Source organism: Squalius cephalus (assembly GCF_949319135.1).
Source record: "Squalius cephalus genome assembly, chromosome: 19".
Lineage (NCBI taxonomy): Eukaryota > Metazoa > Chordata > Actinopteri > Cypriniformes > Leuciscidae > Squalius > Squalius cephalus.
In genome coordinates, this window is record NC_137140.1 from 28,945,175 (window position 1) to 28,972,288 (window position 27,114).

Below are 27,114 nucleotides of genomic sequence, written 5' to 3' on the forward strand. Positions count from 1 at the left end.
TTTTCAGGCAGCAAATATTGCCCCTTGGTAAAAGATAAACTTTTAATATTGCTATCTGTGTCCAATTTTCTCTGTCTGTCTTATTGCAGAACACATGGTCTTGCTGAGGCAGGATGAGTGTGTTATCAGGGCTAACAAGAGACTGAAAGGGGGTAATTGTGCACAAGTGACTACACACAGGTGTCTTCACCCTCCCAGTGTTGAGCTGACACAGGCCCTCGCTGACAGCTGAGGACAGGTATAGTGTTTTGTGTGTGTGTGTGTGTGTGTGTGTGTTTGTGGCCTTCATTTTCAGAGCCTCACTGTGCCACTGTCGTTACTATGCAAATGCAGCTTAGATGGTTAAATAGATTGAAGAAAATCAAATGTGACATCATTGAAATTCAAATATGACATCATTGAAATTCAAATATGACATCATTGTTAGAATGTTCAGCATTTCAAATCTGATCAACAGCAATGTAAAGGCTGGAATGCACTACAAAACTTGCCCAGATTTTGCCCCAATTTTCAGTCTGGCCTTGTTGACGCTAGTTACTGAAAGTCTGCAGATTTCTGGCAGTCAGAGTTGATAGATTTTTGGAAGAAATTATTATTTGTAACCCTCATTTTGAACTTCTGTCTAAAATGATCTGTTTTTAAGTGGTGGCTCCTTTAAGGCGTGTCTGTAAACAGCCACTGTTATGATTGGCTAACATCATTGCATAGGAAAACGGATCAACACCTCCCTCCACGCTATTGCACGTGAGTAAGTGTTCTGAAAACATCATCCATATAAAACCGCAATTTACTGACAAAGCATGATGAAATCATTTACAACTGCTGTCGGATCCAGTACATCTGACTACTTCATATGTCAACAAAAGTGTCTTTGCAAACTCTCCGTTACATTGTGCCTCGTTTACAAAACAATCTGCAGTCAAATGCTCCGAACAAACACATAAACGCATAAATGATTTCTCAAGTCATGACCCCTTTAAGATTTTAAAATCAGTTCAGATTGTAAAAGTTGTGAGGTGTATTCCAGCTTCAAATGCAAGTTTGCAAAACCTGAACTAAGGCAGAAATTATGGGAATGGGAGTCAATATGTGAATGGTTTTGAATTGATTACAGAAAAGTCGGCTGAACTTGAAAAATTGTTTGCAAATCAGTATGATATATTCCCAGTTATTTGAGAAACTTTTACATCATACAAAGCATTGTAGATTTACAGTGATGGATGATTATTTTGACATTTGGATTATTGCATGTGTTTAAGCACTTGTGGGCTCATTAGTAAGTTCTCAATCCATAAATTCGACAGCGTTATATAGATAGTCCTTGATTAGGATTGTGATGTGGTTGAGCTGAACAGCTGGAACTGGAGTCTGTAAGAAACCCAACCTGTGGAATTTAATTTTGATGCGAGTCAGGTTAACACCCGGTTTAAGTTAATAAAAAACACTGTCAGATTTAAGTTCATAATGAACACTGTCAGATTCCAGCCTGGCTGCACAGTCTCTTTTTAAAACAAACGCACGGAGTGGATCGACGGGACTCGGGGGAGCACTGAGGCCAGCGATGAAAACGAAAACAAACGAAAGCCAAGGAACGAGGGATTGGTGGAGAGCTGGTGGCTGTCAAGAGCCTTAAAGCGGAGGTACATTTGCAAGTGATAAACTGAGAGAGCGAGCAAAAGATAAAGGTTGGGTTAAAAATCCAATTCCTCCTCAAGAGGTTTATGTGGTTGCCAGTGCAAGTGGACCATCTTGCCGTCTCCGTTTCCAGCGGTGCTCGACAAATGGTCGTTAACCAGCCAAATTAGAAAAGCAAACTCCCGACAGGCTTATGCACAATCCAGAAAATAATAAACCCACAATGAGGAGCATCTTCTGGGGGCCTCGAAGCATCCTGGAACTGTCTGGCGTGGACAGAGATAAGCCAAGACAATGAGGCTGGATGGAGCAGGACAGATAGGACTGAAGCCAGTGGAGGATGAGGGCTGCTGTCTGCTGCCATGGTCTTGAGCCTTTCTGGAGCCACAAAACACTGCATTTTGATTATTTTTTTTATAATTTCATTTATGTAGCATTGACTAAGAACTGAGTGTCATAATTGTGAGCTATAAGCTCTGTATTTAGGTTATTATTGATGTAGGATTGCAAATAGAATTACAGTCTGGGAAATGTTTTTAATTTTTTTTTATTAAAATTGTGCTTTATAAAATGTATTATTCAAATTAAATAAACATAATTATAAAAGAATAATGTCATTGATAATATTGCAAAGGAAAAAAATGTATTCACTCCCTCTGAACTTAAAGGTGATGTGTGTAATTTCTGCACCACCAAAAGCAAAAGGAAACAAATAATAATGACTTTTTAAGTTTCTAAACAGGTAAACCCACCCCAAACTTTTTGAGGAAACCAACCTATGGATGGGGTGGGGTTTTAAAGCATTTTCACATTGAAAACTTACACAAATCACCTTTAAATTGAGTGTCACCCCGGTCACATTCACGGCCCAACTGGTCAGCCCCGGAGGAACTTAGGTTTTGGCGGGCCTAAGTCCAAGTCAATTCGGGTGACCAGTTGGAAAGGGGCCGCTGAGCTCCAGGGCCTTAACAGCTGATGCCTAAAGCCCACCTGGCCTCACTCTGGTCGGTGAGAAGAAATCAGATAAGTTCAAATATGACCGCGATGGATCATATGAGGCATTGAAACACTATTAAGTGTCTTAAAGCCACTGCTGCTTTGTAACAGTGTCTTTCTCTCTCACACACTCACATCATTCACATAACTTTAAATGGACTCTTAAAAGCTTGCCATCCAGTCAAATCACAATTTGGACAAATATTTGTTTGTACCAAAAAAACTAACCCAGGGGAAATGCCATTGCATTCTGCATGTTTACTTCATTGGCAGCCCTATTGTTGTCTTTTGATCCATTGACACAAGGAATATTTTTTAAATAACAATGTTTCATAAATCTCAGTGAACTGGATGGTAAACATTTAAATGTGCACATTTTTAGACCACATTAAAAGTTTTTGAAAAGGCATTGTGTTATATGGTTCAAAATACAAAAGAAATCACCCCTGCACATGCAAAAAAGTGAAGGGAGGTGTTTAGTGAAGATTAAAAATATGTAAACTGTATATGTGTGCATATATTTTTTTAAATAAATACATTTAAAAAAAATACACATTTTTATTGTTTTGATATTTTCTTCCAAATAATTGCAAAGCTATATAAGCAGCTATTGTTTTTCTACTTTAAATATGGCAGAAGGACTAATCTGATCTCCAACTCAAGACATATAATTCACAGTTCAATGTCCAAATGCATAGTTCTAGAGGGATCTCTTCAGCTTTCAGCTGTCTCTCTTAGGTTCTCTTACGGTACAGTATGTGGCCGTTGAAATGACAAATATGGCAAAAACCCAATGGTAAAAAATAAATAAATAAATGCCTACACTATTTATCAACATAGGCAATGTTTAACTCTCTTTTTGTCTGATGAGGATGTAAGAGGTCAAAATGTCACATTTGAATCTGGAATCTGAGTAGCAGTGTGAGGACATTTACTCTTGTTTTTGACATTTGTTCAAAGTTCTGTACCTAACTTGAGTTGGATGTGGACTTTTCTTCACACTTTTGCTCCAATTTCTCCACAGCCAGATTGGGCCAATTTTAGGCTTTTTTTTTTTTTTCTCAGAGAGAAGAAATTATCATAGTTATGTTGCTGGTGAGGTCACAGTAAGGTTGTTTCTTCCTTTTTCCAACATTCAGGGTCTATCTCACGGACTACTGTTAGTCATCCCAACCAAATTTCCTGCCAGTCATCTGGTAGAACTTCATGTTGAAAGGCCTGTAGAAGTCTCGAAGTCTCTGCACGACCTCAGGGTCAATGTTTGGGTGGGTCCGCCCTTTGGTTTTACCCAGGCAATGGGGCTTGCTGCTGCCCTCGGCCTTTTTGAGACAAGGGAAGCCCTTGGTCTGGTTGAAGTAGAAGTGTTTGTCTGTGATGATCCTCTTGAGCCCCAAGAAGTCCTGCACGCGGCCCAGCTCTCCGGCCGGGTCGCTGATCAGCCGTTCTCCGCTCACGAACAGGATCTGGCTCATGGGGAAGAACTGCAGCCAGTTGTCCAGGTGTTTGGCGTAGATGCCGATCTGAATGGCGCTCCACGAGGTGTCGATCAACCCTGTAGTCCTGTTTTTGAACGTCAGGCTCTCAAAAGTAGGAATGTCCGGCTTCTTGGACAGTGTCTGCGTGTAGTCAGAGATGGCTCGTGTGACGGGGTCCCGGACCACCACGATCAGTTTGGTGTCGCGGGACAGGGCGTAGATCCGGGCCGGAGCCTCGCGGGTCACAAAGTAGCTTGGTGTTTTCTCCATGGTGATCTGGCCCTCCAGAGTCTTAGGCATCAGGTCTCTGTAAAGAAACAGAGATAAGTTGATGAAATTATAGCAACAGTTATGCTAACAGCCAATATGTACACTACTGGTCAAAAGATAACAGTGTATATATATATATATATATATATATTTGTATATTGTCATGACTCATAATGCATATCTTTCGTCATTTTTCAATATTTTTGTCAGTAGTTCAATTGGTAAACTGTATCTAAAGCTTTGTTCTCTCTCTCTAAAACAGCATCTAACACTCAGAGTTCTCAAAGTTGACCTCTGTTCATTTCTGAGAGAATGACTGCTTTTCTCAGCGGCTCTTAGCGCTAATTGAGACTCCATTAGACCATCAGGCAGTGACCTGAACATCACATGACCCTAGACCCCGTCTTCTATCATATTGGTTTCTTTCCCTTTGTAGCACATTTACTAACAAGACAAATTATTCGCTCAAACTGCAAGACAGTGTATCTGCCAAAAAAAAAAAAAAAAAAGCGTTTCTGCTCATGCTGGCTTTTAAGATAGTCCTCTCTTAAGAAAAATAACCATTTGTTTTTGTTTCCATTACAAGCCAAGCAGGGGCATGTGATTTTTCACTTGTGCTTTGCATTCTAGCCCTTTCAGATCTTGAAGAGGAAGAAAAGAGTCTAATCTGTTTGTCCATGCCGCTCTCACTCTCTCTAAGCCCACTGCTCTCTAGTGCCTTCAAGACACTGACCTGAACCAAAGAGGATAAAAGCAGTGGATTAATGATTTACAGCACTGCACTCCACCATTTAGAGCCTCATAAGGCCCGTTTGCTTCAAATTCAGCCCGAGTGCAGAATGCAGCCCTCAATTATTTATCTCCCTCCACTAGGGGGTTTAGGCCCTGACAAAATGACCTCCCTCAACCCTGAAGTCAGTTTATGGGCTGTAATGGCATTAGTGGGCCGGGGTCAGTAGCTTTAGCCCTTTAGGTCGCTCTGAAAAAGGTCCTTATTTTTCATTGGCAATTGTATTTCTTGTCACATGCCACCACAAATTCATGCCTCCTGGTAAAAACAAGAGCCCAGCGACTATCCAGCATATAGCAGCGAGTGTTTATGTGCTGTGCAGCTGGGCCGCTTCGCTCAAGTGAACACCGTAGGTTGCTGATTGAGTCGGGCTTGCAGCACTCCCACAGACGGAAGTTGTTACTGGAGCACAAATTAAAGTGGTGCAAAACACACAGCAAAACTTTTTGCATGCATATTAATAACTTGTTTTTCCATTTAAGCTGATGTTTTAACTGACTTTCAGTATGCTTATAACAGGTCCCCCCCAAAATAGATAAAGTCTTTTGCTCATGAGGATAACGATAGTTCAATGAAGGTTTGAGGTACTGAGGTTTCAACTTTCAGTGGTCATCAGCTAGGGGTTTTAACCACCAGCTACACAACTCACCACCTATACAAAATCCCAGGTACTATTATTGCTTGTTTTTTTATTTGCTTTTAGTTATTTATTATTCTTTTATAGTGTATTAAAATGTGCAGCACTTATGCTAAATTACCTGATAAAGTGTAATGTACTGTAAATTTATATTGTCTCATCATATTGTTTTGCATTTAAATGTGACATTAATGAATTTGTTTGTTTGTTTGTTTGTTCATTAATTACAGCATGCATGTACATATTCTGTTTGACATATATATATATAATTCATGTGGTGTTGTAAAGAATTCAACACAATTTAAGTAAGCCGTATGAGTTCCACATGTAAATTTGTGACTAATTATTGATGGGTAGATTCCTAATGGCCAGGTGGGCCCGACTTGCTGATGTGGCATCATATCCTGCAGGTTGTAGGGGCATCAGGGACAAACTTTTTTCCGTTGTAAAATTCACAACATTGCCTCTATTATGAAATAGACATGAGCTTGGTCCAAACGTAGCATTTATATTTAATAAGTTGCATCCTTCTTGTTGTCAAGGCAAAGTAGTTGTGCTGGAAGTAAGTCCAGGTACCACAATCCTACAAATTAATTTAAAATAGTGGGTATGGAAACTCTATACAGGTGTCATTTTTTGTTACTTACTACAGTTCAAAGTTTGGGGTCTGTGATTTTTTGCTCTTATGCTCACTGCGGCTGCATTAACTTACTTCAAAATATAAAAACAGTAATAGTGTGAATATATTATTACTATTTAAAATAACAGTTTTCTATTTTAATATATTTAAAAATGTAATTTGTTCCTGTGATGGCAAAGCTGAATTGTCAGCATATATAATTAAATACAAATATATATTTTATAAATATGATTTTCATTTTATTGTTTCCCTCTCTAGCTCAACAGTGCCCATATGCTTCAATATCATTCTTTCATTTTACTGAAAAAACAAAACAAAAAAACACCTGCTTGCAGACTTTCTCCTTATCTGTTCCAAGGATGAATGGAAATCATAGAGGTTTGGGAACACCATTAATAAATCATGACAAAATATTCCTTTTAGGGTGCACTAACCCTTAAAAATATGAAGAAATGAGTAAAAAACGGGAATCATCTTTTGGGATGCGATTGTTTGAAATAGACCAGCAGTCAGGATAAATCTTCTTTCTGTCACAGCACAAGGCCATTTCTCAGACATTAGAGCCCGTAGAGAGTTTAAAAGTTAAACAAACTCTTGTATCAAATGATATAATTGAGAGAGAGAGGGGGATAAGGGAGAGCAGGGAAGACATAGCGAAAGAGAAAAGATGGACAGCTTTCACAGCTTTACCGTTCTCTGAGGGACAGTATAAAAGGGAGGGTGCTAGAGAAAGAATATTTTTCTCCATTCCCTGGCAAGGGAAAGTGAGGCTTTCTCTAACAGATGTTTATTGGCGGCGCAAATGATGTAACACTTGAAGTAGCGTTGCCTCTGAGCACAAATGATTTACAGTCCTTTCAGAGCAGTGTTTGATGTCTTCTTCACGCCGTATGAATATGACTCCCTGAACACACATTCAGCCATTTAATACAGGCAGAAAGCTTCAGCCATTAAACACATCCGGTTCATTGCAGGGTCCGACACGTAGCGATCCAACTGAAGAATATCAGCCAAATGCTTTGTCTCATATGCAGACAATGAGCTTTAAAGGGACAGGTTCACCCAACAATATAAATTGTCATAATTTACTCATCCACAGGTTGTTTCAACCTGGATGACAATTAAAAACGATGCAAAAAGGACCTTACAACTATTACAACATACAATCTAAGAGAAGTAGTGATATTTGATTCATCTTTTTCACGTTTGAGTCACATATTTTTAAATAATCATTCGGTTTTTGAGGGACTCAATAATCTGGTTGAATTACCCACTTATTGGAGGGGACGATTCATTGTAATTTACTTAAATTTTGATTTTTGTGTCCTTTTTGAAGCCTGAAAGCTTAAGTTCATCAATTTCACTGAAAATATTAAACAAAATTTAACTGATCAACTGAAAAATGAAATTTACACCAGTTTGGATAAAGTGAGGGTGAGTAAATGATCACAAATGTTTCATTTTTGAGTGTACTATCCCTTTAAGCAAAGCAAGTTACATATATATTGGATCTTGATGTTAAATTCATGTCCAAAACATGTCTACATTTTCATAATATTACAAGCTGCATGAAAAAATTTAGAACAAAATGGCTTGAAAAGGCACTATAGCATATTGCACAAATTCATTCAACCTTTTCTTAAAGCATTCTGCTCCATTTGTGTTTAATACAAATGAACTGCTGCCAAGCATCTCTCTCCATATCAGCCCAGATTTACGTCTTCCTGCTGTAGTGCAAGTGTGGCGCACAGGGACAGACGGGGGCACAGCGAGTCAAACGGGCGGTAATCACAAAAGGCACGAGGGTACAGAGGCCACACCGCTGTAGATTCATGTCTCCCCATAGAGAGGTAAAGCACCCATAAATATCGTCCACAACTCCACGCTGGCAACCAGGGCAGATAATTGTCAGATAATTGGCTCAATATTTCTATAGCCTCTGGCCAGACAGTCTCTTTCTCTCATTCTTTCTCTTTTTCTCACCGCTGAACTCTAGTGGAGGTCAATGGAGTGTGTCTGTGATTTACAACGACCGTCACAGTCTTAGCGTGTGTGAGTCTATGTGTTTTGAAATAACACAAATTAACTTCAACTGTCTGACTTTGTGACCCTGTCAGCCGGTACTTTATGTAGCTGCGATGGTTCACCTGTCCTGAAGCGGCCGAAGTTTGCGAGTATATGCGAGAGCGAATCACTTCTGACGGACAGCAGAGCAGGTGAGTGCTGGAAATGATATGTTTCCACTCCGAGATCACTCAACCATCAAGAAGGCTCTGGCTGTTGTGAAAGGCAAAAGCTTTGCAAGCTGTTATTGTCTGACATGTCTGTGAGATTTTGTTATTTGCCATCCACACAGTTTAATGGCAGAGAAGTGTAGATTTGTCATCTATTGTAGTTTTTTTTTCACTTCACTTTTCAAGAGTCTTGCACTTAAGGCAAAGAGTGAGATGTGTGTGTGAGAGGTTGTGCATTTTGCTTAAGCAATACAGATTGTATTAGAGTGGCGAAAGTCATTGCATCATTACCATTACACAGATCTCTGGAATGCTTGGTTCTGATTGGTCAATCACAGCATTCTGCAGTTAAATATTTGTCTATATTGCAATGACTGCTAAATCACATAGTTGAACAGGCTGTGATAGGCATCGTATTCCTATTGGTAGATGTGGATCAGCTGATGTGAGCTTGACTGACGTGATCTGCCAGAACTAATGATTTGCTTTATCTTATCACTAAATAATAAATAAATAATAAAATAAATGTCATATTATTTAAATAATTTGACTTTAAATATATAATATAAATAAAAAGGTATTTTTATTTTGTTATTATAATAGATAGATCACATTAGAATGACCGAACATGACCATCCAAAGGTAAGGTAATTCAATCTGAGTTTAGGAAAGTGCAAAATTAGCAAAAAAAGCTCTGGAATTCAAGATCTCAGATTTATTGCTGCAGGGAAATCTGCAGAAAGGTTTACTATATTTCGTTTCATAAAGCGAATAAACTGGATAAAACTGTAGGGACATATTTCTCAAGGAGACTAAATATGGGAGATGAAATTTGAAACAAATGGCTCATTTCATGACATATTCAAGAATGTGTACACACACAAAGATTTTTACTGGTACCTTAATTCACTCAGTGATTTAAACTCCTGTCATAATCCAATAAAATCTAATTTAGGCATTTGAGCAAAGTTTCCAGACCACACACACACACACACACACACACACACACACTGTACTTTATTCAAAGCACAGTCCAAGTGCACACTGAAAGAAAAGTTTTTTTCGCCCTACTTTCACTGTAATAGGAATAATGGGGTAGCCGGAATTCTTTATATGCCTACAAAAATTCTATATTGAATGCTATTTATTAAACCTTATTTTGGACAAATAAATCTGTCTTTAGGAAGTGTGGTAAAGTGTTGGTTTGGTGTGTTGCAGGTGTTTTCTCTTTCTTTCTTCCCCCCTTTCTACACCAAGTACCTTTGCACAATTTCGTAAAATTTTTATAGAGTTAGCTTTGCAGTCTGTTCTTATAAATATATCAGCAGCATTTTAAGCACAGTGTGGCTTTCTCTGTCGCTCTCTCTGTCTGCGTCTCTTTGTGCCTTGAGTGAGTCCCAAGTTTATTGTGTAAGAGAGGAAAAATAAGCAGTATCTCTGTGGCAACCTTCTTTTGAATAATTCACCCTCTCTAACTGTAGAAAATGATGGGCTGAAATGAAAGAAAGAGAGAAACCACACTCTGTGCCATCAGAGGATGAACATGCTTTTACGTTCCACCGGTTAAAATCCACACCCACACACACACACACACACACACACACACTCACACACAGACATGAAAAACCTCTTCTCCTCCTTACGGCCTTCAGTTACGAGATGGGAAACTTTAATGTTGCATTTGCTTTGAGGGAAAACCCTGACCGCTCCTCTGATCCTCTTGGCAGCTAAACTGGGCTGTGGATTGAAAAGTGAATGCTTGAAATGAGCCGAGTGTGGCTGAAGACATTTGTGGATTTATAGTCCTGATCCCCCACCCCGCTGCCGTCGCAGAAACAGACCAAACAGCACGGGTTACTAGAGAGGCATTTCATGCATTAGTGTGAGTGTGTGCAACTGGAGGATTGTCAAAGTGTCTGTGTGTGTATGTGTGTGTGTAGTTATGTTCATGATAACATATTATAGTGTAGTATGCATACCCTGACCCTGTACTGTATGCATAGAATATCCTTAATTTTCCAAAATGTGAAGTACAGCACAGTTTACTGCTTGGAATACTGTATGCCACAATAACCCTAACCCTAACCTGATTTGACTTGACCTTGACTTGAATGATCAAAGAAATTACCACTGTGATTTTCAGCATATCTTTAAGTTATCATGGGATCGGACTGCCTAAGATATATTGGAGTATTATAATGGATTCTACACCCCTGGTCACTTTGATAATTGAGATGCAAAATAAATCTTTGCATATGTGTTTCCAAGTGTGTCCGCGGTATGTGCATATATGTGTGTGTTTGTGTGGTAGGCTCAAGCTAAAAGCTTTGGTGTACATTTGAAACTACACTTCAACATAGCATCTGCATTACTTTTTAATGTTTTTCTGACCCACTTGTTTCTGAGTTGCAAAGTCACAGTCATAGGAGTTACAGACCAAATTATTCTTAAAGGTGTTTGTGTCTTACACACTTTCACTCTTCTTTTTCAGCAAATTCAAGAGGATATCAAGAACTTAAAAGACTGATAAGATGCCTAAACTTAATGCCAAGCCTCATTTTTAGAGGTTTTGTATTCCCTGAAGATCAGCTTAATACCCAAGTGGCGCTGGTTCTTCCAACTTGTCCATGTAGAAGTATGATTGTAACAACTTTTTCAGTAAATCTGCATTTGAGGTACTGAAAATTGATGTCAAATGACTGGTCAAGTGAAAGTGTTTAACTTAATCGTTTCACTAGGGTGCAGGACACCATATGTTTATTAAGAGTCAGCACCGAATGGAAAAAAAATAAAAATGTCTGTGTGTTTGATTGCTGAGCTGTGCAGAGATTAGTTAACTTTAAACGGCCTATTCTTTAGTATATCCTCTTCCATTTAAGCCCTCCGTTAAGAAGCAATGATTTTCTGCCAGGTTCAGTCTTTCTGCCAGGCGTGGATACGATCCCTCAAGAGGAAGCTGGGGACGATTAGACGTCTGTTACACCAGACCTATTAAAAATCCCCCAGAAAGAACCACATAAGGAAAAAAATAACAAAAAAACTTGACCTCTGCAAAACAACAATCACTTCATCCACATTCCAGACTGTTTGATTTCACAGTATTTTAAAGTAATACCTTGGGATCTATAACTCCTTAACTTTATTGATAAAGTCCTGGTATACAGAGAGATGTACTATAGCTATATATAATTATATATGATTACAGAACAGTGAAAATATCTCTTTGTGTATTTTTGCTAAGTGACTTTTATACTGCTAGTTCCAGGCACTTTTTGATGATACTAGCACATTTACACAGAATCTTACTAGATTTGCTGTAATATGTCAGCAGTTGGAAAAATCTATACAGATTGTACATTTGGGCTCTATACAGAAAGCGTATACATTCACTGCTTCGACTGAGTGATTGTTTTGTTTGTGCAGCTCAATTTAAGCTCAGCTCAGTTTAATTTATTATTTCAGTTTTCGATTGTCAGTGCTTTAAAGTTTTTATTATCAGGGTTTTATAATTTATTTAATTTTATTTTAATATTAGTATTTTTGTACTTTCAAACTGTTAAATGATATAATTCAAATAGCATCTGTAAATTTCTCAGGTTCGGGCAAGTTATCTCGTGGCATTTTCATGTTTGATTTAAAATTGTAAACCTTTATTGAAACCTGTATTTTGGCCACTTTTAGTTTTTAGTTAGTTTTTGGATGCATGAAAATAAACTTTGACTTAATTAGCAAAAATATATTCACAAATACACACTTTTTTTATGCTTGGCATGCTGAACCAGAAACACACATGCTGTGACCACATTATGTTCTTCTGTGTTTTCTACAGCTGAGGTGATCAAACCCAACACATATGGCAGCCATGCTGCGGTGATGCTCACAGTATCATTAGTCTGGCACTCCTACGGTGAAATCTGCAGGTACTTGCTTCTTCTAAATGACTTTCAGACCTCTAGTACGTCTGCATATGCTCTCTATTATAACAGAGGCTCAGAGGATTCGCTCCACATGTCAGAGTTCTTCTTGTTAGTTGTGACGCTGTGGGTGAGAGACCTGCCCTGACTGCTAGTTCAAGTTGTGCTATAGGCACTACTGTGATGTTTTGCTTGGTATTTTACCCCTTCTGTGTTCTCTATGAGGGGTCTAATATCATTGCCAGTGGGTTTTGACCCCTCTGCCTGCAGATGCAGTATATGCAGAGTAAAGAATCAGGTTCTTCCAACTCTAAATTCTGATTAGATGAGCCTGCAGTACTGTTGAAAAACATTACTCCATTCGGTTGTAAATTCTGAGAATGTGGACTTTTTGCAAGTTTCATTCTTGACGGTTTTGGATATAAAAGAGGTACGCTGAAGCAGACACTTTGTGGAAAGAGCTTGCACTGACACATCTGCTGTTATAAACAATCAGTGAATAATTTAAATAATAGCCAAAAGCTTTCTGTGAAGTACAGACTTAAATTTATGTCATTATTCACTGATAATATTCACTTCCAGTGAGCTATTAACCACTGCGAACAGAACATTGAGTCAGTGAGTTCAACTCGAAAACTGGATCAGTCATTTAGTCATTCGTGAATAGATAATTCAGGCTGTATTTGTGAACAGAATCAACTGCTCCACTGGAACGATATGACTCAAAAGAATAGTTTGGTCGTGAATTTCACATTGTTACTTTTTTCCTCACAGTTTTGGCCTATCCCTCACGAGAATTGTATGGCTTCTAAAGACGTAGTATATTTAGCGTGAGTCATATAGACTACTTTTTAAAAAGTGTATATGATCGTTTTATGGTGCTTTTGAGTCCTTTTTGAAGCTTGAAAGCTTTGGACCCCATTGTAATTGCATGGAAAAACTGTTAAATATTCCTCAGAAGAAAGAAAGTAACTCATATGTGTGACATTAGGGTGAGTAAATTATGACAGAACTGTTATTTTTGGTTGAACTATTCCTTTAATCTGTAGTCGACAATTAAAAAAAGTAGTCATGTAGAAAGTTGGTCTCAGAGAGCCTCATTTGTATCGCGAACATCATGAATGAAACGTGCAAAAAAGATTATTTTGTCTAGTCCACGTCCTGAGATTAGGACCAGAAGAGATGGTTCAGCGTTCTCCCAAGGAGAGAAAATCATCAGAGCCACTATAAATCAAACTGGGTGAAGATGACATGAACAAGCTGCTCTGTGCTCAAACTCTCCTCTTTTGTGTGTTGCTCTGGTAACAGAGCTATAAATTAGACACTGTGCTCTCATTGCTTGTCTAATATGGACCAGCAGTTCTGAAACCAATGCCCTATGGCTGTGAAATAAGTCCAAGAGGCTCGTTCATCATCGGGATTTTTTAATCTGTTGAAATAGAGACTGATGTCACCGTTTGCTTCTGAGTTCACTCTGTGTTTGCTGCTTCAGTAAAACTGAAGTAATAAAAGTTAATGTAAGTATATGACTTAATAACTAATAGTGTGGGGTATGCTTGTGTGAATGCAAATAGAGCCAGCACATGGGTGCACACTCACACACCACCAATGCTGTAAAGAAGGGAAATCCCAACTCGATTCCCAGCACCTGGTCCTCCCACAATATAAGATCATGTAGAACAGCAGCTGAATAAAGGCAGCCATTGTTCTGCTCTAAAGGCACCAAAACCTGTCTGTCTGTGGACAATGGTTGGTCAAAAGTTTGGGGACAGTAAGATTATTTTTTTGAAAGAAATCTGCATGATCAAAAATACAGTAAAAACAGTAATATTATAAATTACATTCCAGTCTTCAGTGTCACATGATTCTTCAGAAATCATTCTAATATACTGATTTGGTGCTCAAGAAACATTTCTGGCACCAAACATATGAACGGTACTGTAATAATTATAGCCGTACTACTGATTATAAAGTGTTTTATAACTGTGCCTTGTTTGAAATGTGATTTAGTATGATATAGAAATAATAATAGTAAATTAATTCACCAGTGCAATATAATTATAGTATAATGCCATATAAAATAGATGCAAACAAACCAACCTTCTTGCATTTGTGTTGTGGGCGATATTAACAGAAAACTCGTGGTCTTTGCCTCAACAAAACTTGCCAATATGTTGCTATGGTGTTTTGGGTTGTTTTTAATTTATTTCTGTGCATGTGCTTACATTTGATAAAGAACCTACTTTTTGAATATATTCTACAAGTATGCATGTTTGTAGTAGAAATAAAATCTGGACATATCTTTCATGTTCAAATGGTCATTTATAAATATGAATACTCCTCTCCCATAACTTAGTAAAGTGTCCATTGATGGAAAAGCATTGGATGTGCATTTAAGAATCCCAGTGGATGTCATTTGGTTATTTTTCTCCTCCTGTTTTATGAATACTATCTCGGATAGTTTGGCGCCTAACCAAAAGAATGAACAATAATGATAGTAGTTTGCTAAAACTTCAAAAAACCTAAAAAAAAACACCAGAAAAAGTATGCCAACCCAGCACCTTTTGATACTATTTTCAACATACTGTGAATTGAAATGTACTAATCTACACTCACCTAAAGGATTATTAGGAACACCATACTAATACTGTGTTTGACCCCTTTTCGCCTTCAGAACTGCCTTAATTCTACGTGGCATTGATTCAACAAGGTGCTGAAAGCATTCTTTAGAAATGTTGGCCCATATTGATAGGATAGCATCTTGCAGTTGATGGAGATTTGTGGGATGCACATCCAGGGCACGAAGCTCCCGTTCCACCACATCCCAAAGATGCTCTATTGGGTTGAGATCTGGTGACTGTGGGGGCCATTTTAGTACAGTGAACTCATTGTCATGTTCAAGAAACCAATTTGAAATGATTCGAGCTTTGTGACATGGTGCATTATCCTGCTGGAAGTAGCCATCAGAGGATGGGTACATGGTGGTCATAAAGGGATGGACATGGTCAGAAACAATGCTCAGGTAGGCCGTGGCATTTAAACGATGCCCAATTGGCACTAAGGGGCCTAAAGTGTGCCAAGAAAACATCCCCCACACCATTACACCACCACCACCAGCCTGCACATTGGTAACAAGGCATGATGGATCTATGTTCTCATTCTGTTTACGCCAAATACTGACTCTACCATCTGAATGTCTCAACAGAAATCGAGACTCATCAGACCAGGCAACATTTTTCCAGTCTTCAACTGTCCAATTTTGGTGAGCTCGTGCAAATTGTAGCCTCTTTTTCCTATTTGTAGTGGAGATGAGTGGTACCCGGTGGGGTCTTCTGCTGTTGTAGCCCATCCACCTCAAGGTTGTGCGTGTTGTGGCTTCACAAATGCTTTGCTGCATACCTCGGTTGTAACAAGTGGTTATTTCAGTCAAAGTTGCTCTTCTATCAGCTTGAATCAGTCGGCCCATTCTCCTCTGACCTCTAGCATCAACAAGGCATTTTTGCCCACAGGACTGCCGCATACTGGATGTTTTTCCCTTTTCACACCATTCTTTGTAAAACATAGAAATGGTTGTGCGTGAAAATCCCAGTAACTGAGCAGATTGTGAAATACTCAGACTTGCCTGTCTGGCACCAACAACCATGCCACGCTCAAAATTGCTTAAATCACCTTTCTTTCCCATTCTGACATTCAGTCTGGAGTTCAGGAGATTGTCTTGACCAGGACCACACCCCTAAATGCATTGAAGCAACTGCCATGTGATTGGTTGATTAGATAATTGCATTAATGAGAAATTGAACAGGTGTTCCTAATAATCCTTTAGGTGAGTGTATAAGCTTGCATACTATGTTAGATATAGTATGCAGATTGGGATGTCGGCCTGAGCTATTATATGATATGTACGTCTAGCCCATTTTGTACACAAAAAGCATACAGAAAAAACCTGTTTAAACAATCTGAAGCTGTGCAGGGTCAACCTGGTAATGGTATTTCTACAAAAGCCAGAGGTTTAATTCCTTTTTATATTATAATACAGACGTTTTGGTGTCTGCACCACTTTTATTGACCTATTTAGACCAATAATATGAGCTAGAAGGAGGCAGAGGCCGACTAGTGCGGTTTGGGAATGGATGAAAGTAGGGAAAAGGGAAGATGATAAAAAAAAGAAGTCTTAGGGATGAACCATCAAGCACTTTATGGAAGAGTGAGGAGCAAAGCTGATTATACAGAGTCTGCTCTCTCCCTAAGTCCCTCGCTGGTTGTCTTAAACTTTTCTTCTCTTACTGTAAGCTATAATCTTTATTTCTTCCTTGTTTAATTTCTGCTCTTTCATCAGCCTTACTTGCACTTTGCTGTCACTCTCTCTCTCTCTCTCTTCTTCCTGAGCTCTTTCCATGTGATTATACTTGAGTCTGTTCTTCACTCAGTCTCTGTTCCTCATCAGTTCTCTCTCTCTCTCTCTTTCCATAATACTCTTATACTTTGAGCTCTGCTAACACAAAAGACTCCCATCCTGCTCTGCCTGTCATGTTGCCAGTTCACTCACAGCTCTTCCCTGCGCTGCTACAGCCTGCCATCATACAGACTTCACAGCTCAGATTAGCATGTTTAAAAATGCCATTTTATCCCATGCTTCATATAAACTCATTACAGTGCTTGCAAGGCAGCACATAGATTAATATTGCTTAAACATTCTGGTTAGGGGTTTGTTTTAAATTTTAAATCTGTTAATTTGAGTTTTTAATTAACTATTTATTTATTTAAATGCATACATAAATAGTTTATTTCCTATACAACATTTAGTATGCTAAAAAAGCCAAACAATGTCAATGACATTCATTGGTTCACAACGTCATTAGTTCTCAAGTGCATACAGGTAGTAACCAAATGTCATAATGTTGAACCTGCGCCATAGGTAATATTTGCATACTTCTTTCTTGCATGTATTTGCATACTGAATTAAGATCTTTCTTTTCTTTATTACATCTATTTAAAACCAAAGTTTAAACCTAAGCTTACATTAAACTTTCTACCTAAAACACCTATTGTTTTGCTGCCTTTCCTTCAGAAAATGCAAATCTAGTTACATATACTCTCATACTACATTCTACAAGGATTTTTTTGCTCAGTACAAGCATGTTCAGAAACAAAAAAAAAACCCAGTGTGGTTGCCCGTCACAAGGCCGATTATAAGTCTGTTGCTTTAAATATTTGATGGGATTTCGTCCCCCTTTCCTCTTACATATTGGGCGGAACAAGTAATGTGCCTCGTAATAATGTGTTAGCACTGTAATTTATCCGAACGAGAAGTGTGAAGAAAGGCAGGAGGGCTAGAAAATGGGGAAAAAAGGGGAGGGCTAATGTGCTATTTCCATTTTGGAGGCCTTTTTTTGCATTAGCCATTAAGTAAATAGCTCAAGGAAAAATGGAGCTGCGTGCACCTCGTTGAGATCCTGCAGTGGCTGAATCATGTGGTACAGGTGACCGTGACGGTAAAATGAAAGAACTGTGCTATCTGCGGCAGTTGAATTAGTATGTTTAATATGCAGGGAGATTGAAATAGAGGGGAAGAGATGAGTAGGGAAATGAAGAAAGCCTTTGTGGTTTGTAACGTGTCTGAACTGAGCAGTGGTTGGACTGGGCTTGAACCCAGATTCAACAGAACCAAAAAATATGCGGTGAACCCTGATAAAAAGAAATATCTGTCCTGGGAGAATAGAAACATGTAGAAATACCTCTTCCTTTTTCCTACAGAGAAGGAAAATCCATACCGTTGGGTAGAAACGGTCCTTTTGCTGATAGAAGGTGTGACGGAGGGTGTTGTGAAAAGCTGTCAACAACGGTTAGGTTTCCGACGGGACTGTTATTTAAATGAAGAGGAGAAGATGAGGAATGGATTACCGAAGGATGCTGTTGTAAGACTTTAACAAAAGACCTATTGAGAACTTTCCCGTTGTCTTGAAACAAAACAGAAAGACTGGTTTTTGATAGAGTGACTGTTTGGAAAATATGCCACTTCTGCAAACAAGAAAAACAATGGAAGAATTTAAATTTCGAATGTTGGCAAGCTTAGGGGTCATGGAGCCTGTCCCGGAAAACAAAGGACTGGTAATTTTAACACAAACTGACAGAAAAGTATCTGACATCTATGTGAACGATGAAGCTTCTTTCGGTGGTGTATTTATACACAATCATAGTTATCTGTCTTAAAACTAATGTGCTTTTTTCAAAAACCCTTGCTAAACACACTTATATTCAAAGCTACATACTCTTCATGGCAGTGATTATAAATGAAGAGTTGTCTGTGTCGGGCTTAATGGCATATAGGGGTGTTGGGGTGGGCCGTCCCGATATGATAACTCGCCTAATCAATCAGAGAGATTTTATACTGATGCAATCGCTCCTCAAAACGCATTAGCATAATGGGAGAGTGCTGAAGGAAGATAATGTGTGAATTTTTGGGGAATCGAGAGAGAGATTGAGCGAGGAGGCCATGCTTGAAAGACAAATGCCCAGCACACACCAAACAAAGTCTATGAATAAAAACGGGGCGTGAAAAGAACGATTAGAGATTGAAATGGATTATAATGAGGCCTGGATCACTGTACGAGCATCGCTTAAGGAAAACACATTTGCCAAAATATAGAGAGTAAAATGCGTATTAGCTGCATTCATATTCTCGGTGATTTAACATCTGATATATAATGGCATCTGATTTGCATATACATTAGCTATCGCGAGCAGTGCGATGTATGAAAATTGCAGAGGAGGCAGTTGGTCATTTACGCACAGTTTGAGGCAGCAGAAGTGAGTAGATTAAAAACAAATGTGTGTGTGTGTGTGTGTTTTTTTGCAATTATGCGGAAAGCATTCTGCAAGCTCTAAATCTTTCAGTGTAGTTTAAAGAAGCTCCGCATCAGTATTTGTGTCAGTGTGAGAAAGTGATGACAGGTAAATGAGCACTTAAAAATGACATTGACATTTACACATCCTCCACATCATTAACACATTTCCACATATTTAAATCTGTTACGTCAAATATGGTGCAGCGTTCAGCCCAATCTCATGAGAAGGCAAGAAGCTGTGTGATTTTAGCACAAACAATGTGGGACAAGTTATTTGCAGGGTCAAAGGTTTTCTAGGTTTTCTAGGAGTTCTGAGTCCGTTCTTCCCTCTTCTCTGAGCAGATGAAGTGATTAAGGACCTCATGGTCTGATCTGGCTGTATGTCGGAACATTGATGTGTGGGATTGTCGTGTGCTTAGAGGATCATTAGATGTGGTGGGAGGGCCTGATGCCTCGTTTGTGTTAATAAAATGTCTCAGAAGAGTTTGTGTAATAGAATTATGGTTGTTTTGCGAAGACTCTGAGGGACCTCAATTAAGGTGATAAGCAAATGAAAATGAATCACCCACAATGGTCTGCCTGTGTACAGTAAACACCGGAAGGAAACAGGAAGGGATCTGACTGAGAGATTTTTTTTAAAAAAAAAAGGACATAAATCTCTATTACAGCATTTTCCCAAGCTGTTTTCCCAAAGGTCTCTTGCTCCGAACAAAAAGGAGGATTTCAAACTTCCTCAGAGATAAAATGAGGAGGAGTAATAAATACTTCCAGAAGACTATGGCTAAATATAACTTGAGTTATGTGAGTTTGATAAACTAATGTGGATAAGAAAAGGCCAGTTCCTCTTGAGTTGATCATTCAAAGCACTGCAGTAGAGCATGGTGATTTAAAAGTGGCTTTTTTGATTTGAAACTTTTTTGATTTCTCACTCTCTTCTAATGTAAAACTTGCTGTTGTGACTGTGTGTATTTGCATGCCACACTTAAAATGTATTTCAATAACAAAATATCTAAGAAAGTGGCATCTGAAGACAAATTAAGCCCAAGCTTTTCTCAGAACTAACATTTTTGATCTTCGGTTCTAACAAAATAACCGCAGATGTTGTTCATCCAACCCGATCTCACAGCAATTTGTACGTATTTTACAAGGTGGCTAATTCGTATGAAAACCTACCCATCAGTGGGGTTTAGACAAATCGTAAGAATTCATACGATTTAGCCACCTTACTCGTATGAATTGGTATGATAGCATTGAATTCATGACATTAACCATGAACCTGACAACCATAAAGTAAAATATAAATATTGTTACATTTTATTTATTTTCACATTTTAAACCTCATGATACTTTGAGGGAATATTCTTTTTTTTTTTTTATAATAAATCCCATTGGTTTATTATATTTTAAATCTTTATAATAAATTGGTTTGATTTTGTTAATGACATTAATAGATTTGTAAATGTGTCTAAAGTGTCCAAATACTTTCTGTGACCTCTATATACAGTGAATTGTGGTCAACAGTCAATGTACAAACAAATACAAGTAATAACTACTTGTATTTCAGCAGAGACAGCGGAAACGTCAGTACTTGAGACAGTAGCTGAAGGGTGTGTCTTTCAAAAGGATGAAGGAATGAGAGATTTGAAGGACCTCAGAGGCATCGCAGTTCTCATGGTGTCCTGTTTCAGGAGGATGTCATAAAAAACAATCTTTTCCTGTCTCATCTGTCCAAGCTCTTTAAAAATGCTGTCACACTCACTCTCAAAAGAATGACATAGATACAGTACTAGTGTGCGTCCTGAGTGTTATTAAATGTTTAAGGCTTTAGGGTCAAGTCGTGAAGGGGTCATACAAGCTAGTGGTAGGAACTAGTTAAAAATTATGATTTAAATTTATTTTAATTAAATTTATTTTCAGCATCTACTGTAGATGTAGTTTAGTTTATTACCATTCAAGTAATTGAAAGTGAAATGCAGGAACACTTCCTTGTCTCACATTGCTTAGGAAAACCTGTAATCCTGACCCATGTTATGTTGCACAAAGTTGGGAAAACTTAGCAATTTTGTTTGGTGTCCTGAAAAACTAGGGGATTTCAAAAGTGTGACTGAAAAAGTCATGGCAATTAATAAAATTATAAAAGGTTATGGAAAGTCATGGATATTTATGAAGTCTATTTTTTTCTTTTCTTGTTTTGCTCTGAATCTGAATCATTAGAAATTACTCTTTGTGAGTGCGATAATCTAAAAAAATATTTTTTAAAAAGCTTTTACAAATCATAAAAACACAAGAAAACTCATGGAAATATTGTCTATATACACTTCTCTAACTATTTTATAGACTTTTTGTGAGTATGATCTCTGAAATTTGTATTTTTTTTTAAATCCTTGACCAAGAAATGACTGGAAAAGTCATTGGTCAGAAAATGTGGAAACCCTGTAACTAAAATAAGTAGAAATCAGTCTTAATGTTTAATCCTTCCCTTTGGTATTATCTCCCTTGCTCTGTTTTTTAACAAATACAGCACCTTTTTTCACTTTATTGCAAGTATTATCGATGTCCCATAAATGCTTCATTTTTCACAAACAAGAAAGCAAAACAAGCAAAGAAGTGCTTCTCCTCCATCACTTAGACAAGGCGTTCTGTCAAAGTTCCTCCAGACTGTTTTATGGCGAGTCAAGGCTGGTTCCATTAGCAATTAGAAGTGTTCAGTTTGGGACTCATTAAATTACTGGACCTCGTCTGAGGAGTCTGTGGTTACAGTATCCATCACAGGCCTACACTCTATCTTTATGCAAAAGAGCCAAGCTCTGCCAGCGGGCTTCATTCGTCAGTGCTCCGGTGCCAGAGTGGGTCACTCTCTCCTGATGACTGATTTGTCTGCCAGCCGTACTGACTTGTAGGGTGAGCTTACGTCTCGCTGAATGTATATTCATAAAGAGGATGAATGAATTCAACAAACACATATGCACACGTTTCATGTTATTTGTCTAGATTGTGAATTATATGCAGAAAAACGTCTATTGATCCTGAAACGAGTCCAGTAAAAAGTGTGCAGTGTCTCTTTGGGAATTATGAGACTCTTTAAATAACAGCAGAGATCATCTCTTCAAATGTCTGCAGAATACGTAAGAACAAAGGAAAGAATGTTGGAACATCGCAACCTGCTAATTATGCATCATAAATCCATGGATATTGCGGTAAGGATTATATGGTATTCAGACTAACACCTTAAACACCGAAACATGGTTTATTGCACCGTGTGCAGACTTTAACATCTGTATGGTGCTTGTATGTTTAGAGAGACGGTGGCCACCTGAGAGATTTAACCACAAGAATAAGGATGAATACAGCATTCATAGGTGAGTTATATATACACCACAGAAGTCTCTCTTTCTTTCTGTTTTGTGTGTTTGTATGGGAGATCAGCCCAGTAGTGCTGAGACTGCCAACCCTCAAGTGTCTGTTACTGGAGCTGTGGTGTGCACGAGGCTTCTTGCATGTTTCTGTAACACTGGATTAGACTGCAACTGCCATGATACATTTCCCAAATTCATTTCCAAAGGCAAAACAATATGCCTTGAACACGAACACATCAATGGCTAAAAAAAAAAAAAGCAATATGTGCACATATTGTGGATTATGTTGCCAGTGATTGGGAAATAAAGCAGAATTATGACCAGGCAAATAATATCCATGTGTTATTTGATAGTACTGCTACTACTGAATTTATAGTTCAAGAGTTATCGTTATTATAAAAACTTGAAGATAGCCTTCAGAATATTTAGTTTTTAATCTAAAACTAATGGAAAAATACTTTATCACTAATAAAATAATAAACAATAAATGAATTAATGAACTATGTTAAATAAATTAATATTTAATACATTTCCTAGCTTTCAAACATGACATAGTATAGTATGAATATTATTCGCTCTGTGATTATTTGGCAATGCTTTTGCGTTCTCTCGCAAATGTTTTGCATTCCTCCGAGAAACTTTTCATTCTCTCCCAAAGAACACAACAGTACGCAAAGTTTCTCGGTGAACGCAAAACATTTGTGAAAGAACGCAAAAGCATTGACTTATTATTATTATTATGTTCCTCTATTGTAAGTTCCTTTGGATAAAAGCATGCATGTAAATGTAAATAAGTTAATTTATTAAAATAGTGTCTTGCATAATATTGAAGAACTAAGAAAGCAAATCAGAAAACATCAGCTATAATAAAGTATAATAATATATGTATTGCTATTGTCTTCAATACTACATTTATGTAGTACTGATAGATGCTGCTTTCAAATGCTCGATTGTTTGAGCGAAATTTGTACAGAGATCCTCAATTTTTCTGGTACTAGTATCGACTACTGAAATTTTGGTACCGTGACAACCCTAGTTTGGAACATCATAAAGTAATTCTTATATTATATGAACACGCCATCAGTCTTTTAAAAACGGTAAGTTGTGACTAGATTTGTTCTAGATGTGTTTATTTGTTTGTTCTTTCAGAGCTTGCCTTGCAGGCAGAAGTGCACAAGGAAAGAAAAAAGGTTACACTGGGCTGACCCACATGCAATTCCATTTTTCACTTGGCATTTCTCTGCAATTCTCCCTCTCTGTCTTGTTTTCTCTCTGATTCACAGTGGCATAGGGACCACAGGACTGGCATGGTTTGTACTGCTGGCACGGGTCACATGGAAAGATAACACACGCATTACACACAGCAGCTCTCAGGACACCCACAGCGTTAAACACCTAACAATAAGAACCACATCAACACTAGTGCAAACTAATCATTTAAAACAGCTCTTATATTTCAAATGCGGCTGAGGAACAAAGTATGCCAAAAACGCAAGAAAAAGTCTACTTATGTTTTTTAAAGAAGGCCTTTGTGCTGCATTCATGAATGGAAGTGATTAGAATGGGTCTACATTTCATTTTAACCAGATGATTAAGATATTAAATGTCACTAATTATTAAAATCCTGCTAGAAAAGTGTTTATTTTACTAATTTAAACCATTTAAATAATTATTTCAGGATTGAAAAGGAACTACGGATCTTTTTTCTGGTTTTCCGAGTGTCTCTCTCTCTCATGTCTGTCTTAGGATGGAAAATTGCTTTCTCTCTCTCTCTCTCTCTCCTGTGATAAAGCTGTTGCCTGTGCACTGGGAAAGTGAAATCCATCATGCGACGGAAAGGGTTTATTCCACCATTCCGCCCCATTGAGGCCCGTAACACGTATGTGCTCTCGCCCTGCATCATTAACCCACAACACCCCGCTCTCTTCCTTTTTGTGTCTGGTCTCGGTACCGTCTTTTGGCTCGCTGTAGCGACAGCTATGCTCATATGCAGTCTTTTGCAGGATTGATCTATTGTAGTTGTTGTTTTTTTGTGGGTAGTTTTGTTCAGTGCTGTTGGGTCTAGTTCACAGACATCAGCGGCTCCTTTATATTGTCAGACTCCCTTTGCATTGTTCCTGCAGGCTCTGCACGGACATAAACCCACATGCACTTCTACTGCCAAGTGCTTGGTGTACTATTTCAACTTCTTTCTGACAGGATAACACTTTGCTACCACTTTCGAGGTTTTTCTAAGGAGACAGAGAGGAATCTGCGGAGGAAGGTGAAATGATACTAAATTGCTGCGAGTGCTGAAGTCAGTTTTGAGCTGCTTTGGTTGATACATTGAGAACCGCCCTAGGTTAGTTTACTTTAAAATATACAAAAACATCAACCAGTGTAGTTCCACGATGCTCAAAGCGAATAACAAACATTTACATTCACAGACATGCCCTTAAGAGCATGTTGAATAAATTGCTCTGTATATCTGTGAAGGTTTCACAATTTTGTGGTAATAAAATGCCTCCACTTAGATGAAAATATTCAAGAGATGTCTTCATTGGCAAAACAAGATTGAGCAAACGCAGCTGCTGTTAATGTATGCTATCAAGACTTGTTGCTTCCTGTAGCTTTGGCTATGCAGTAACTCACCCGTTAAAGAATCAGTAAAGGTGCGTTTGCACTGACAGAGATGGAGGTCAACATGTTGCAGTAATGTTTGTTGGCTACAGATTTCTTCTTGAGTATCCAACTGTTTTAGAAGGTGGATCACACAACCTGTTGCTCGTCACCTAAAATCACCAGCTCTTATTGAAAACAGTCACTTTGTCACTGTGAATCGCTGCAAATGTAAACGCCACTTAAAGGGATTTACTCACTCTCAGGTTGTTCCACACCTGTATGACTTTCAGAAAACGACTTTTGGTCTGTTTCTCACAAAGTTATCATATGATTTCAGAAGACTTATAGTGCATTAGTTGCATGAAACACTTTCACCCATTGTATTAGGTTGCAGGTCAGTTTGAAATCGTGGTAATCTATGATGTTCTCCTTAAAATTGTGACTTTCTCACTTTGGGGTCATGAAAATGCCTGTAAAGTTTCAAAACACTGATGTGTTGTGGAATGTGTGTTTCTATTACGATTATGATGATTGCGGGTCAATTTGACCCACATACTTTAATGTTTTTTTTGTTTTTTTTTTATTAAATTTTTCTATTTAATTTGTTAAAATGTTTTAAAAAAAAGGCACAAATTACAATACTGTTCATAATATTCAGTTTGTGAAAACAAAAATGGCTAAAATATTTTTTAAATATAAAGAACATATTGTTTAGGTAATCTGTGAATTTATATTAAAAGTTTTGTGATGTTATGTGAATTTTATTTATGATCGTAACCATTTAAAAAAAAAAAAAACATGTCAGTTTTACGTGTTAAGGCCTGTTCACACCGGGACGAATTTCACGCGCGATATTCGCCGACGTTTAACGCCTCGTGACTAAACAAAGGGCGCCAATGTGAGTGTGCACACCAGCGCGAAAAACGCCACGCGTAAAAGCGTCATTTTTTTAAAAACGCCTCGGGTTCGTTTTTTTGGTTTGACGCACCGCGTCAAAAACTATCCGACCAATGAGATTGGCGCTTTTGTTCACGTGTCTGGAGCTTCTGAAGTTACAGTAAAACACAACTTGGGGGCGCTCAAACACAAAACGGTCTTGCCGAGCACACATACGTAACGGCGAAGAAGATATACACCAAGTAGCGTCTACACTGCCGGGAAGAAATAAGACGAGGAAGATGCAAGGCAAGATGATTGTAGAGCTGCTGGTCTCGTTGGTGTCGGAACATAAAGAACTATATGACAAACGCGACAGCGACTACAAAAATCTTGATAAAAGAGAACTGTTATGGAGTGGTATTAAGCGCCATCTAATGTCAGGGAATGAATTTGCATGTTCACTCGGCTCATCGTCAGCTAAAATCGCTTGGGTGTGAACACAAAAAACGCGTTGAAAAACGCTGGCGAATAACGCGTGCCGATATTCGTCCCGGTGTGTACGGCCCTTTACGATACTTTTTTGGTCATTTTTTAGTTTGACAGGCCTTTTTTTTATTATGTCGAAGACTGACCGGAATATTAATTAAATTAGCCTTTTGTTCTTGACAGAAAAGTGAAATTCAATAGGGTTTGAAACTACTTGAGGGAGGGTAAATGATGACAGAATTTCCTTATGAATAATTAATCGTTCATTGCAAGCTGGTCACAAGAGGTACGTGGATGGCGCTTTTGGACTCGTAAGCATCTTTCTGCACTTTGATGCTGTGCCATACAACATAAAA

General features: G+C 38.2%; 1 protein-coding gene across 1 annotated transcript in view; it reads right to left on the bottom strand.

Annotated features, from left to right (window-relative positions):
• Nucleotides 1–2,187: 2,187 nt before the first annotated feature.
• The window catches only part of LOC307146658 (heparan sulfate glucosamine 3-O-sulfotransferase 3A1), a 36,189-nt gene continuing 11,262 nt past the window's right edge, over nt 2,188–27,114 (bottom strand). The window contains exon 2 of the mRNA XM_079850866.1: nt 2,188–4,413. Coding sequence (XP_079706992.1) covers nt 3,792–4,413 — 622 coding nt within the window. The 3' untranslated portion in view covers nt 2,188–3,791. The remainder of the gene's footprint in view (nt 4,414–27,114) is intronic.